At 55.3% G+C, this 14,265-nt stretch overlaps 6 protein-coding genes across 6 annotated transcripts; 3 read left to right on the forward strand and 3 right to left on the reverse strand.

Moving 5' to 3' along the window:
- Window positions 1-963: 963 nt before the first annotated feature.
- ISF_04237 (hypothetical protein) lies at window positions 964-1,251 on the forward strand (the record flags this gene model as incomplete). The annotated part of the gene is made up of 1 exon (XM_018847843.1): window positions 964-1,251. The coding sequence occupies one exon, from the start codon at window positions 964-966 to the stop codon at window positions 1,249-1,251; it is 288 nt and encodes a 95-aa protein (XP_018704799.1).
- A 299-nt stretch (window positions 1,252-1,550) lies between these two features.
- Window positions 1,551-3,098, reverse strand: ISF_04238 (hypothetical protein; the record flags this gene model as incomplete). The annotated part of the gene is made up of 1 exon (XM_018847844.1): window positions 1,551-3,098. The coding sequence occupies one exon, from the start codon at window positions 3,096-3,098 to the stop codon at window positions 1,551-1,553; it is 1,548 nt and encodes a 515-aa protein (XP_018704800.1).
- An 882-nt stretch (window positions 3,099-3,980) lies between these two features.
- Window positions 3,981-6,207, reverse strand: ISF_04239 (hypothetical protein; the record flags this gene model as incomplete). The annotated part of the gene is made up of 3 exons (XM_018847845.1): window positions 3,981-5,777; window positions 5,824-6,090; window positions 6,163-6,207. 3 exons carry the CDS (start codon window positions 6,205-6,207, stop codon window positions 3,981-3,983), a joined length of 2,109 nt encoding a protein of 702 aa, XP_018704801.1.
- Window positions 6,208-6,848: 641 nt separating this feature from the next.
- Window positions 6,849-7,979, forward strand: ISF_04240 (RNP domain protein; the record flags this gene model as incomplete). The annotated part of the gene is made up of 1 exon (XM_018847846.1): window positions 6,849-7,979. The coding sequence occupies one exon, from the start codon at window positions 6,849-6,851 to the stop codon at window positions 7,977-7,979; it is 1,131 nt and encodes a 376-aa protein (XP_018704802.1).
- A 313-nt stretch (window positions 7,980-8,292) lies between these two features.
- ISF_04241 (hypothetical protein) lies at window positions 8,293-10,156 on the reverse strand (the record flags this gene model as incomplete). Its single annotated transcript, XM_018847847.1, has 3 exons — window positions 8,293-9,083; window positions 9,147-9,447; window positions 9,503-10,156. 3 exons carry the CDS (start codon window positions 10,154-10,156, stop codon window positions 8,293-8,295), a joined length of 1,746 nt encoding a protein of 581 aa, XP_018704803.1.
- Window positions 10,157-12,285: 2,129 nt separating this feature from the next.
- Window positions 12,286-14,091, forward strand: ISF_04242 (hypothetical protein; the record flags this gene model as incomplete). Its single annotated transcript, XM_018847848.1, has 1 exon — window positions 12,286-14,091. The coding sequence occupies one exon, from the start codon at window positions 12,286-12,288 to the stop codon at window positions 14,089-14,091; it is 1,806 nt and encodes a 601-aa protein (XP_018704804.1).
- Between the last annotated feature and the right edge of the window lie 174 nt (window positions 14,092-14,265).

Here is a 14,265-nt window from a genome sequence, read left to right on the forward strand (position 1 = left end):
CATAAACTTTTGTAGGCTCATATAGGAAAATAACTCGCTCCTATGGTATAAGCAGTTGGTCGCGTGGCCAAATGGCAAGGCGTCTGGCTACGAACCAGAAGATGTGGGTTCGATCCCCACCGTGACCTTAAGTTTTTGCGTTTCTATCTTTTTCTATCTTTTTGTATCCTGATAATAATTATGTTTATTTTTAATTTGTTTTCATTTTTTTTATCCCATAACTTTCAGTCGTGTCGATTAATTGGTCTTTCATTCTTCACGCTGACCAAAAATCCCGTGCTTCTAGTATAGCATATCTTGCAGTCTCCCTTGAGGTGCCGTCTTGCGAGACACTGCTCCACAGCAATACATTCCGCTCCTTCCAATATATCGATCTCTAATGGTGATACTAGCAATTTACACATAGCAATATCTCGACTTGCTTTCCAAGTTGTGCGCTAGTTGGCGCTGCACTGACACGTCGCCCGGGACAGACGCTGATGTGGTGCCGCAATATACTTCATTCAATGAAGTCGACAGTGAGTATTGCATGTCTACAACGTTGGGTAAACCTTTTCTAGGTAGCTCTGCACAGTCCAAAGTCAAACGTATCTTCAAGCATGAGTGGTCGGTAAGATGATCCTCGGCGCTCTCGTTGGTGAGATCTGAACCCATGATTGATCTACTCAGCGTATGAGGAGCTTTAATAAAATTTCCCAACCAAGTCGCTTAGAATGAATTGCCAACTACATATTCCCCATTCCTAGGCTGTTGGATATGCGATGCGACTTGTGGCATTTGGCCGCCCTTCTGCCCGTACATTAAAAAGAAGGAAGTCGCCCTTCCAATTTTGTAAAACTATCTCCTCCCTCTATCGACAATCATCAAAGACAACCCTTTCAATATGGTACACTCGGCAATAATCTTCGCCCTTCTTGCCCTCACTGTGCACTCTGCCCCAGGCAACGCCCCGGGCAGAGTCAGATGGCTACCCGCGGCCGTCGACACCACCGTGGCAGCGCCCAACCCGACCAACACGGCGACACCTACTTTACACAACATTCGAATCTCTTCGCCGCACGCCTTCGTCATCGGAGATTCCAGAGGGACATTGTCCCTTGCGGAAGGCGCGGCCAGCTCCACCAAGCCAGACAGGCCGCCGCCGCCGATCCAATCTACCGTAACGACGACGATGGGCAGACCAGCCAAAGTCACCGCGACGGCGGCCAGAACAGCATCGTCGAACAAACTGAGCCCAACGGGGACCAGTAGCACAACTTGGACAACCACAGCGACGATGGCGGCAACGTTGAGGTATCCTTACGTTGTTGACCAGAGGCTTTTGGGCGAGGGCAGAGGTACCCGAAACTGATGAGCGTTCCGCCGCAAACTTCCTGTACATAGACAATATCGGGCATGGACCACTGGCGTTTTGTTTGCATTTTATATCAGGATGTACATCACTCATTTTACAAGGAGACGAAACGTTAGATCAAATCATTAACTTTGCCTTGAACTTTATTCTTTTTTATCCAAAGGCTAGTAGTAGGTAGTCATTATCAATCTCTCATCTACAGCACGGCCCAGCCAGCTGCCACACCAAGCAGACCCAGTACCAGACTGGGACGTCGTCTCTGCTCGGCTCCAGCATTCTTCTCCGCCAGCGCCGTCGGCTCGCTCCCCCCAGCCGCCGACTGCTTCGCAGCCGCCGTCTCCGACGCCGCCGCAGCCGCCGACTCGCTGGACACCTCGCTCGGCGGCCGCGGCGTGATCGCCGTCGTGATGGTCGTCTTGTCATTGGGCAGCGGCAGCAGCGTGGACGGATCCTCGCCCGCCCGCGACGACGGGAGCGGCAGCAGGGTAGCGGGCGAAGAGGAGGCGTCGCCGTTGCCGCTTTGCTCGCGGAACGAGCCGCCGGCGACGACGGCTTCGGCCTGGTTCTGGAGGCCGGCAGGGCTGGCGGCGACGGCGGCCTTGGCTCCGGAAGTGGAGGTCGCCGCGGGGCTCAGGGTGACGAAGCCTTGGGGCGCCGGATCGGCGGCTGCGGGTGCTGCCGTTGCTGATTCCTTGGCGACCTCGGAGATGGAGGAAGTCGATGTGGGAGCAGCCGCCGGGGCTGCTGGCTCAGGCTTTGGTGCGGCTGGGGCCGCAGGGGCCGCTTCTGGAGCTGCCGGTGCAGGGGCTGGGGCGGGCGGTGTAGCCTCTGGGGCGGGCGGTGCTGCCGGTGCCGCCTCCGGAGCTGCGGGGGCTGCAGGTGCGGGAGCCGCGGGAGCCGCGGGAGCATTCGGGGTCTCGGTTGCCTTTTGTCCCTCGGCCGGGGCGGCAGAACTGGGACTTGTAGGGCTGGCCGTCGGCGGCGAGGCGGCAACAGCCGCATTAGGGAGGGGCTTCAAGGACACCGGCGCGGCATTGTCGGTCGGCAGTCCGGGGAGAGGAAGTAAGGTGGTGGTGTTCTTGGCATCGTCTTTGCTCTGGCCCTTGTCCGCCGCCTTGTCTGTTTGATCCTTGCCCTTGCTGTCCTGGCTCTTGTTGCCCTTGCTGGCATCCTTGTTGGCGTCCTTGTTGGCGTTCTTGCTATCATCTTTATTGTTCTTGTTATCGCCGCCGTTGTTTTGCTTTTGCGCGTCGTTTCCGCTCTGCTTGTTGCCGCCGCTCTTCTTGCCGGCGTTCCCGTCACCCAAGTCAATCTGCTGCGTCGGTTGCCTCGTCAGCGACCCGATCGGGAACGGCTGCGAGACGATGACCTGCGAGCTGGCGTCGGTGATGACCATGGCGAACTTGGGGAAGGCGGAGATGGTCTCGTCGGCGGTCCATTGCAAGATTCCGACGTTTCCAATGTTGACTGGAAAAGAAGAAAACGTCAGCGGACTAGCTCGATGGAGAGGAGAGAAAAGCGACGGAGCAACGTTACCTGCAACCTGCTTTAGGACAATGTCTTGTCGAATCGTCGTTCCGGCTGGGACGAGGTTAATGGATATAGGTGCTTGTAGGCCAGACTTGTTCCACTGGATCTGAATCGCCTTGTTGACTGTCACACTGCTCGACGAGTCGGGGAAGATGAACTGCGCGGCGGTCGCACTCGCAAAGGCAACGCCGGCCCATAGTTGTTGAAATCGCATCTCAGCGAGATTTCCGAGCCGTAATAATCGATCTCTATATGTATAAGTGAGAGTAAAAGAACCAATAAGTAGCACAATATGCTTGAAAGAGCGTTGGTTTTGTTCTGTGTGCGGGAAAAGTCAAGAGAAAGAAAGAGTGTCTGAAGTTGTCAAGGTAGCAAACGGGAACCGGCAAGGCTAAAGAAGGGATGCGGCTGATGTTTTCTTAAAAGTCGTCTCAACTCTTCGGCCAATTCGACGATTAAGGATAACCTACCAGAGAAGCAAAAAGAAATTACGTCTTGACCGGAGGGCTTCACCTAACTTGCTGGCAGCGTTTGATCCGCGTCGCGCAGCGTCTCAGCACAGCGTCTCACAATGCTAGGCAGCCCGCTCCAAGTTCGCCATCGCGGCAATGAACCATGATGCCGTCTCCAAGATTTGATTTAGGTTTGGTCTGGGGTATCTTGGCGGTCGTGTTCGCTGCGCCACGGCTGGTGTTAGTATGCTGAATCGGAGATGCTGTGACGAAGATGAAACCGCATCACCAGACGCCGAAGACCCCTACTAAGTATGTCGCCACACTAACGAGCGAAAAAAGAAGCAAAAAGAAAACTCAGTATTTGAGATGCCACGTTAGATATCAAATACATCCATGCCCTCTTTTTTTAACCATACTAGATTACAAGACGCAGCAGTCCTCAGCTAAATAACAGCACGGACATGTAAAAAACTACAAACAAAACTCAAGCAAAAGGAAGCCCAGAAACTGCTGAAACCAGCAGCCATCCATCACACGCCATCAGCGCCCTGTATACACCGCAGAGTATTTTGTCTGTTTTCCCTCCAAACGTAGATTTGCCCGGCATGGACAATCGTCAGTCATCCCCTTCCATTCCTGGTTTATTCCTGTCCCTCGCCCCCAGGCGTGCCCGTCGCGCCGACCCCGTGGAATGCGTCACCAAACGCAGAGTCTTCCATGTCCATGTTAAGGTCCATATCTTCGTCCAGTCCAGCACCGCCATCCAGCTCGGGGGCGTCAAACCCAGACAGCGCGTCGCCCGCCGTGTCCAGGTCGCCCAGGGAGCTAAAGTCGTTCTGGTCATAGCTGTTGGAACCGGCCGGTGTGCCTTCCGCAGACGGTTTTGTCACATTCGGCGCCTTGGCCTCCTCAGTCACCGGCTTGGCAGCGGACGCGATACCTAGACTGGGATCAGAAGTGCTGTCCTTGGGCACAACAACCCAGTCATCGTCCTGCTCACCTGGGGCGTTGCCTTGCTCGGGCCTGGGAGCATCCGCCTGTCCCATTGCGGCGTCAGCAGGTGGCGCAGGCTGCGGGGGTGCCGGAGAAGGCACGTTGGCGTTGGCCGGTGTAGCAGCGGTCGACTGTCCGGCCGAAAGGTGTGCTTGAGGCGTGGGGAAGTTGTTAGCAGGCGTAGATGCAGATGACATGCCCGTGTGCATCTGGTCAAGCAGACCAGCGGCTGTGTCTCCCATATCCATATCCGCATCACCCATCATCAAGCCGCTGTTTTGTGAGCCAGCTTGCGAGACTTGGCGAGACATTTGCTGCCCGGCAACTGCTGCGGCCCCGGCCTGCGCTGCAGGCTCTGGCTCAGGAGGAGGAAGCTGATAGCCTCCCTCTTGGATGCGAGAGATGGGCGCCTTTCTCTCAATCTTGCGGGCGAGAGAAGATTCCACTTGCTGCACGATTTCCTCTAGAGTGTGTTTGCTGGTAGATCGCGGATGATCGTCGTCATTGTCTGTACTGTCCACGCGGCCCTCGATTCTCCATGCCTCAGGCCCAGTTTGCTCAACCAGCGACTTCAGCTCCCGCTCTTTTGTGCGGATAAAAGAGCCCTCCTTGAGCTTGGCAAGTTTTTGCTCTTGCTCCTTCTTCATCTTGGCGATGTCGGTCTCAGTAGAAGCGATATATTCGTTGACTCGGGTGCGGAACTCATCCGCCAGACCAGGCTCCAGCTTTCCAACGTAGGTCTTTTGAGGCAACTGGCTGAATGCATCACCGCCCTGGGAAGCAAAAATACCTTCTGTCAGCGCGGAAAGCTCACCCTTGAGACCAAGGCCAAGGTCGGCGGGGGTGATCTGTCCCATGCGATACGGCGAGGAGAGAATTTCCTCCATCCACTCATGGTTTTGCTGGTAGCGACCGAGAGACAGCTCCCTAGGTGTCAGATGGTCGAACATGTCGCCTCTAGAGATATCCTCGTCATCATCCATTACGTCGATTGTCGGCATCTGAGGCATGGCAGCCTGCTGGCCTTGGCCATGTCGGGCTCGCTTCGCCGGAGGGCCAGCGACAGGCTGCGGCGGATATGCCATCCGTTGGGGGACACCACGAGGGTTTTGCTGGCCAGCCATCTGCGGGTGCGTGAGCTCGGGCATCGTCGGCCAGTTGGCACGGTCGGAGAGCATAAAGTCTTTGCGTCGGAGCATGCCGCGGCTCAGAAGGAACGCGCGCTGCTGCATGATAGCAGCGACACGCTCATCGTAGGGGATCGCGTTGATGGGAAGGCGGCTATCGGGGTCCGACGGTCCGTAGTGGACAATGAACAGGTTCTGGTCCATCGGCGGGGGGTTCGGGTGGCCAGGCATCGGCACCAGGCGGAAGCGTCGTCGTGCGTGAGCGGCCACCTGCTCGCCAGGAACGTAGCCAGCCTTGAGGAGGTATATTTCCATAATCTAATCATGTTAGCGAAAACCAGCAAGCATCCAAGGTGTGACGTACGGCGCCATTGCGAAGATCATGCTTATAGATTTCCTCAGGAGGCGCCCACACAAAGCCATCCGTGGCAAAGTTGGTACCAAGGCGCTGCAGGGGCTGCCATGTCAGGAGAGTCGTGCCGTCGGCAGGCTTGTCGAGATAGCCCCAGAAGAAAGCAGCCTTATCACGGGCGACTTGCGGCGCGGCCAGCAACCACTTGCCAACCTCGTTAATGTCCAGGCGCGGTGCTGCAGGGTATCGGAACGACGACGTGAGATGGATATGGGGGATCTATCGAGAATTAGCATTCACTGTTCATCAAAATAGATTGATGCCGGTGCAGCATCAGGTAGGTGTGCCTACCAGCTCCCCCGGGACGTTGTGACTGGGATCGGGTTGTTGCGCCATTGTGAATGGGAAGCGCACGTCTGGCGCGGTCGCGAGAGGAGTGAAAGAGGCGCCTCTTGCAGAGCGAATGAATCGAGGGTATCAAAAATGTGGGAGATTAAAAATCCGGTCCAAATCGTGAACGAAAATTGCGACAATCGCGCGCGGCGAACGCAATCGCGATCTAGTTGATGGCACTTGCTGGTGTTGAAGGAAGCTTGTCCCTTGGATCGCGCGGCGGACCCAAATTTCCTCGCGACGGCTGGAAGCGGACAGACCAATGAGTAGTGCTGGAAAGTTGACCGCGATAACCCCTTCAACTCTCACCTAAAGAGAGAAATAAGAATACCTGTCAAAGTCCAAAATTCTGAGTTGAAATTTGCATCTCGACGAAATTCTTTTCCCTCACTTCAAAACCCATCGCGGCCAACTATACTGCCCCGGGCCAGTCAAGTCACGTGACCCATCGCCGAAGAAATCGCATCTTTTGCGTGGCGAGGCAACGCATAAACTCACTTTCCCATCAACACCACGATTCAACACCGAACCTGCGACACACAATCTGCCAGATACCGACTTTGAGCTAGGGAAGCTCAAAGGTACGTCCCTGCACTCGCTGCAAAGCCACCGTCTCTCCCCCCTTTTCCGGCATCTTGTTCATCATGTCGTACCCTCCCCCTCCAGGCACGAGCTCGCTCCCCGCGCGACCACCGCCCAGCAAAGGCGGCTTCAGGCCGGCCTTCACGCCCTCGAGCGTGCAGAAGAACCAGCGGCCCACAGCGGCGGCGCCGGTAACCTACGCGTCGTACCCTCACCGAGCCGCCCCCGGCGCGCAGCAACCCCAGTATGGCGCCGGGTCATCATCGTCATCCCACTACGGCGCCGCCGCCGCCCCCGGCGTGAGCGCGCCGCCGTCGTACTCGTACGGTGCGGCGCAGCAGACAGCTGGCGCGCATCAGAGCTACGGGCAGCAAGCCTACGGACAACATCAACAACAGCAGCAACAACAACAACAACAAGCTTACGGCGCCGCCGCCGCCTCCGCGCCGCAGATTAGAAACCCCTTCCCTCAGCCCGGCACCACTGCAGCCACGACCGCCGGAACCGCGACCGCTGGCGGCCCCGGCGGTGCCGCCGCCGCCGGCCAGTACGACGCCGAGATGGCCGCGCAGATCGCGCAGTGGCAGAGCGCCTACATGCCACGCGACCCCAACGCCACGGACGCCAAGGGCAACCCGATCGAGCCGGCCGCCGGCATCCGGGCCCCCGAGGTCCCCGCCGCGCGGGCGGCCAACCCGGACAAGACGGTCGTCCGCCACGGCGGCGGCAAGAAGTGGACCGACGAGACGCTGGTCGACTGGGACCCGGCGCACCTGCGGCTGTTCGTCGGCAACCTGGGCGGCGAGACGACCGACGACGCGCTGCTCAAGGCGTTCGCGCGCTGGCCGTCGGTCCAGAAGGCGCGCGTCATCCGCGACAAGCGCACCAGCAAGTCCAAGGGCTACGGCTTCGTCAGCTTCAGCGACGCGGACGACTTCTTCCAGGCCGCCAAGGAGATGAACAACAAGTACATCCAGAACCGCCCCGTCGTGGTCCGCAAGGCCAACACGGAGATCAAGGTCACCAACGTCAAGGACAAGAACCGGGGCGGCAACAAGAACAAAAACAAGAGCGGGTCGGGCGGCCACGGCAACGGCCACCAGGGGTACGAGGCCAACTTGGGGGCGAAGTCGGCGGCCGGCGTCATCAAGCCTGGCCAGAAGACTAAGAACGGTCTGCGGTTACTGGGATGATTGCATTCAAACTGGTGTACATAGATCCGGACATTGTTTCAGGCGTTGGGTGCTACAGCTCTAAAATCACGACAGGGCGCATGGCAAGGTTGCTTTTCAACAGAATACATACCATTTGAATTTGGGTATCTTGTGCTCTTATATTGTAACGCGCGAAATGCTGCGTATATGATGCCAGCTATGTCACGTATTATATGCAACTCCAAACGCCGTACCAAATGCAAGCCCGTAAGATGCTAATATACATTAGATGTTAGCCGCAAAAATTTGCAGCTTTTTGAAACACAGCAAAGAAAATTCAAAGCAGAAGATGCTATTTTGTTCGAGAATACTCAGCAACGGGAGGAAGCGTTGCGTTTGGCTCGCCTTGATGCAGCAGTCCGGTAGATTCTTCGATTGTATCATCATTGTCCATGTCGCTACCCGTATTGGAGAAAATCTTGTCGCTTTCGCCGTGGCCGTGCACATCATGCTGTGCCTCGGCGCGCATCTTGGAGATTTTGACATAGTTGTAGGCGCCAATGGCCACGAGCGTTGTGAGCAGGCCGATGAAGTTGACCATGCTCAGCTCGTCGTGGAAGATGACGGACGCTGCAGAGATGGTGACGACTTCCTTGAAGATGCCCGCAATCGAGAGTGTAACGACAGATGTTCGTTGGAGCAAGGCAAACTCTGATGCTATCATGAGAAATGCAATGCAACCTGGGAAGAGCAGGAAGATGGGGGTCATGAAGGTACCGAATTCTGCGCTGATGCGGTTAAAACCCTCAAAGAGCTCGCCAAAGCCTTCCACAGGAATCGCCATGGCAAAGAGTGTAATGAACATGATGGGAGATAGGAAAAAAATGCTAGAGAATGGGTTCGATGTCGCGGGGTTGCGGAGAAGCAGTAACTGCGTCAGGCCCCAACGGAAGCCTGAAAAGAATGCGGCGGAAATGACGAGCAGGAACCCAGAGAGCTTGAACTCGACTTCGCCTGAAACCATGAGGATAACCCCGACAGTCATCGTGGCAATGATGGCAACCAGACGCCATGTCGGCTTTTCGAGACGAAAGATGAAGGCGAAGATCAAGACGAAAGCCAGGGAGGAAGATTTGCACATGGCTGTGTGCCGTTAGTAAGGTAACGAGTGTAACGGTCAATGATAGACGGCAGATAAAAGCTTACTGTAGAAAGTGAGTGTAATGGACTTGAGTGACATGTTTCCGAGTCCGATGTCTAAGCTAGTCGCAGCACCACACGGGCCGACTCTAGTGAGGTAGTACAGCTTTGACATTTTGGATGAATTCGGTTCCTCTTCGTGACGTGATCGTCCAAGATCGGAAGTATGCTTGTGGTATGGTCGAAATGATGGGAAAAAGTATAGAACGAGAGATGCGAGAGAGAACTGCACGAGCATGTGCATGGCTGTGGTAAAGAGCGGAAAGGCAAAATTGAGTTGGTCCTTGTCGAACATCCATTTATTGTACTACACCGACGTCAGTCTCCAGGTGCCGTTGCCGTCACACAAAGCGGGTGCTTACCAGTGAAATCGATAGCGAAAAGATGTACCAGAGAAGAATCAGTCCTCCATTGATCATCAGACGTCGCATGACGCTCTTATCGGCCTGCTTCTGCTCGTCGATCGACAGATTCTTTTCCCTAGCGATGCGCTGATCCAGGCGCGTGAGCTTGCGGCGCTGCTTCTGCCTGCGCGCTCGATCCTGCGTCGTGAGGCCCAGCTCCTCGTCGTCGTGCAAATCGCCTTCGCTGAAGCTGTCCTGGCTCCAGGCGTCGTCCTTGTCGTGGCTGGCGGGGCCTGCCAGTGCGGCGGCGACGGTCTCGTGGTGGCCACTCTGGCCTGAGAAGCTCCCCGACTTCCGGCGCGTGTGCAGGCTATGCGGGGAGGTGCGGTCGCCGAGGCGGCCGCCAACGGGGTTCATCAGGCTGCTCTTGCGCCGTCGATGGCCTGTGATTGGTGCCATCTCGAAGCTGTTGCTGTCGTCGGAAGGGGCGGCGGCAGAGGCGGGTTGTAGCTGGGACGTGCCCGGGAGCGCGGGAAACGCAATCGACGAGGATGCGGACGAAGACGCGGGCGAGGTTGCCAATTGCCGGAGGTCTTGCTGTCGACTGGGCTGGGAGGAGGGACCGGTCGTGGTCACAGGGGCCCCCGGGGTTGATGAAGGGTTGGCGGGCATGGTGAAGCACCTTACAGTCGTCCTGGGGCCGAGGGGGATGAGGCAGTTCGAGGAGGGCCAGCTACCCGCCTTTGCTCTCGTGATGACTTGCCTCTAGGCTCCTTCCTTCCCCCGGGTAACAAAGCCGGTGGATAAACTGGGTAGGCAAGACGACCAAGGTGCGGCGAGGGCAGATTGGGAGAGGTGGACTGGGATGTTGTCCTTGGACGTCTGGCCCTTCCATTGACTTGGCAGAGACCAGAGATGAAATGTGGAGCAGAAGTACATGATGCATTAGACCTTGTAGCGCCGCTCTAGCGGGTATTTAGCGGGGTCAAGTGCCGGAGGTTCCAGTCCCGTTGGCCAGGTACAACCACGATTCCAGCAGGCGGCAGTGGGTTTCAGTGACCATTCTAGTGGAACGGTACGCTGGAGCTAGCCGCTGAACCATGCTGGGGGGGCGCGCAATTGGTTACTGACTGACAGGTACCAGTAAGTTTTCAGGGGCTTTCAGGCAAGCAACCAGGGGGGCATGACAACTTCAGATAAAGCCATATCAAACTCAGGTGGGTGGCAGTAACTAGTCTTTCAGGTATCGTTCGACTGTTCTGTTTCTACTAATAAACACCGGTCAGCAGTAGTCGAATGAGGGGTGCTTTCCGACACCTCCTAGGCGAGTTTCCGGTTGCACATATGTACAAGTGTGCAGCAGTAGGGCGGCCCATCTCGCATGCAATCGTCTGACCTAAAACTGGAGGGGACTTACTGAGCAATATCAGAAGGAGTTTCCTTTGCCGACTGTCTCGCGAAAGACAATTCTCTGTCACAAGTGCGTCTTTGAAGATCTGCATAGGTAGGGACGTACCTACGCTTCCAAGCGTGTTCAAGGGGGCAGTAAGGGAGCTGTTCACACTGGTTGCTCAGCGTACCTACCGGTGTCTCCCTGGCGTCGGTAAAAACATCCAACTTCCAGGGAACAAGCTATGACGTGCCATCGCATCCCGTATCCACCACGACCATCCCCTCGCAGGGTACCTGCTTGGATTTATGACGCCCTGCCCCGGTGATGCCAGTGAATAAAGCCCTCTGCTGTGTGCTTCGGAGTGACAAAGGAGGTCCGTTTCAGGGCTGTTTGAGGAGCTGCGATCCAAGCGAAACGGGCGCCTCTCCCCACCAGACAACGGTTTCTCGATCGAAGAACAGTCTTGAAAACGACCAACCAAAAGACATCTAGTTTGCATTCATCAGATGCCTCCAATTCTGATATTCGAGTTCATCATGGTTCGACAGTGCGGAGAGTTCCTGCACGGGCATCTCTGGAACATACCACGCTATCACTTTGCGATAGTGACAAAATCAGGCCTCTAAATTTGACACCTTCTACTAAGAACAGGTGGTCACTCCACGCACTTTACCGCTTACAGTCATCGCAGAGCTTCCACAGTCACATAATCCGGCAATTTAAGAGGTCGATGCTGGCTGAAAGAAGGGAGCGAGCCTTATTAACAGTACCCAACCGAAGGAGTCTGTAAGAGGATGAGGCCACCATCACGAGGGCGCTTACCTATCCAAACCCAGGACTGTCCGATACTTCCCTTATAAGCTCGACGAAGCTCACATCAGTCGTTCCAAGGCAATCGTGTTCTCTACTGAGGAGCTCTTGATGCAACACCTCAGCCCCAAATCCCTACTACGGAGCTCGACTCCGGGATAAGCCGATGTTCTTGGGTACTTTATTCTCAGAAAATATGCTGCTCGATACTTGGCAACGTAGCATCGTATTGTGTACACCAGAAATGAGGAGGAGTGTATCATGAGCTTGTAAGGGCATAGTGCCAGAACGTGCGCGGCACTGGCCTCCTTTCATTTGGTGTTACGATATGAGGTTTCACACTGCAGTTGCGGCCGATGATTTAAAGTCGACGCTGTGCGGGATACATTTCGAATTTTATCCTTCATCCCCCCGAAAGACGGTGCTCAGAATACGAAAACGACCAGAGGTTCAAGCCTTTTACCAAAGAAGCAGATATCTGCCGCGAGATAACGAAGGGCGCATATCCTTATCCTGTTTGTAAGTTCCCTCTCTTGCAGCAGCCACCATTTCCTTCACCAGTTTCAAACATCAGCAAGACACCACAGGGCTCGATGCGATGCAGCCTTACCCAGTTACGGACGACCGTGCCTTGGTGTACACCAAAGGCAATATTGATACCGAAGATGGGTCAAACCAATCCGCTGGGATGAAAAAAACTACGACAAGTGGCAAGGCCTCCACCATGACGGAATTTGGAAATACCTTGTGTGGGACACCCATACAATTTCAAGGCAACGGAAAGCAGAAGAACGCCACCTTGGGTGGAATTGTTAAGCTGATCTACGAGGATGGCAGCTGGGATCTGAAAGGGCTGACCCTAGGTCACTCTGCGTATGAATGCTTGAAATATGAGTCGCTGTTTGAGCTTACGACATCAGATGAAAAGAAGGACAGCGGTGAGCCGTTGTTTGAACCGACGGTGTCGGATGAAGAGGAGGACGGCGATGATAGTGACGATGACTCCGCAAGCAGCAACTCAGACTTAGATCTTGCTTCCGCCCCTGCTCACATCATCGTCAATGACAGCGAATACTATCGAGATAATCGTTGGGAGTTCCGGGGTCCCTTGGTTCTCGGCGAAGCTGTCATGGCCAACTGGATACACGCGCCCGTTGAAGATACCCCATTTTTCAATTGGGCTCTGATTCCGCTCTCAAGGTTCAAGATGAACCAGCTGGGTAACGATTTAATTTCCGATATTCGGCAGGCCTTGCCCGACGACCGTTCTATGGAGCCGGTGCGTCTCATGTCTACCTCAGGTGGCATCAAGAGCGGAGAATTGTTGCTTCATGATGGTTATGTTTGTGGTGATCCCGGCATACTTGGCGTCCACCAGTACTACATAGCAAGTCCCTCTGACGAGGAGGCGCCTCCTTCTGTCGGCGATGGTGGATCGTGGGTCATATCAAAGGAAAGAAAGGATCTCATTGGTCACATCACAACGAAGGAGAGTGATGAGTTCGGAATTGTTCTTGTCGCTGATATCTTCGATGACATAATCCGAAATGGTCTCGCATTTGCTGTTGCCCTACCGACAGAGCAGGATATCGAGAGCTACAACAAGGCGAAGCTTCAGGACGCCATCAGCACCGGGGGGGAGAAAGAGCAACAAGACGCGAGCGGCAAGGGCAAGCGAGCAAGTAGATCGCGCCTGACTGCCAACGTTGGGAGCACGAGTGCTATGGCCCATGGTAAAGAGGCTCTTGACCACGACTCTGACGATTCTGTCACGAGCACCCGCATCGAAGTCGGAGGGCACGGCGCGCGTCAGTTCCTCATCACATCCGAGTCGCGCCGATTCCACAAGGTGATGAAAAACATCGCAAAGATTGGTATGCACTGCACGGGGAGACATGTCATGCACACGGCACACTTGAGCGGCAGGATGTGCCAGTATTACTTTGGGTTCATTGACGACAAGACTGCAATTGATGGTCTTAAGGAGCTTCGCAAGCTTGACAGCGACCTAAGGCAGGGGCGGTTTGTCGAGCAAAAGCGGCCCCTGGAGATGGAAGACGCATACCCTTGGAGCGAGCTGGGGCCATTACCCGACCCCTTCTCTCCCAAAGTCACAGCTTCGAGGGAGATTCGCGGCGGCCGCGAAAGAGACGACCAGCTCCTCAAGCATCTCATGAAGGACATGGAGGCTCCCAATGAAGGGAGTGGTACTTCAGGCGTACACATGAAGGACATGGAGGCTCCAGATGAAGGGAGCGGTACTTCAAGCGAACGCATTACCATGTCCCAGTATTTTCGAATGCTCAACAAGTTGGTGGCATCCAGAAAGCAGGATTTGAGACAGGCAGAAGTGGGCTGCGAATTCCATCTCTGTGGTGAAGGTGAGGTCATGGAGTGGGAGTAAGGGGAATCGCCCACAATGACAAGTATACGAAGGTAGAACTTTAAGGGCTTTGGCGGTGTTGGGGAGTTTCGATTGTATTGTTTGGTTGCTCAATAAACTCGGCTTTGTATGTACAATCAGTCTTGTGTAAGAGCGGCGTGAAGGCCGCTATCCCGCGTTCTTGGGATTGGTCGG

This window comes from Cordyceps fumosorosea (genome assembly GCF_001636725.1).
Source record: "Cordyceps fumosorosea ARSEF 2679 chromosome Unknown scaffold_9, whole genome shotgun sequence".
Taxonomy (NCBI): Eukaryota; Fungi; Ascomycota; class Sordariomycetes; order Hypocreales; family Cordycipitaceae; genus Cordyceps; species Cordyceps fumosorosea.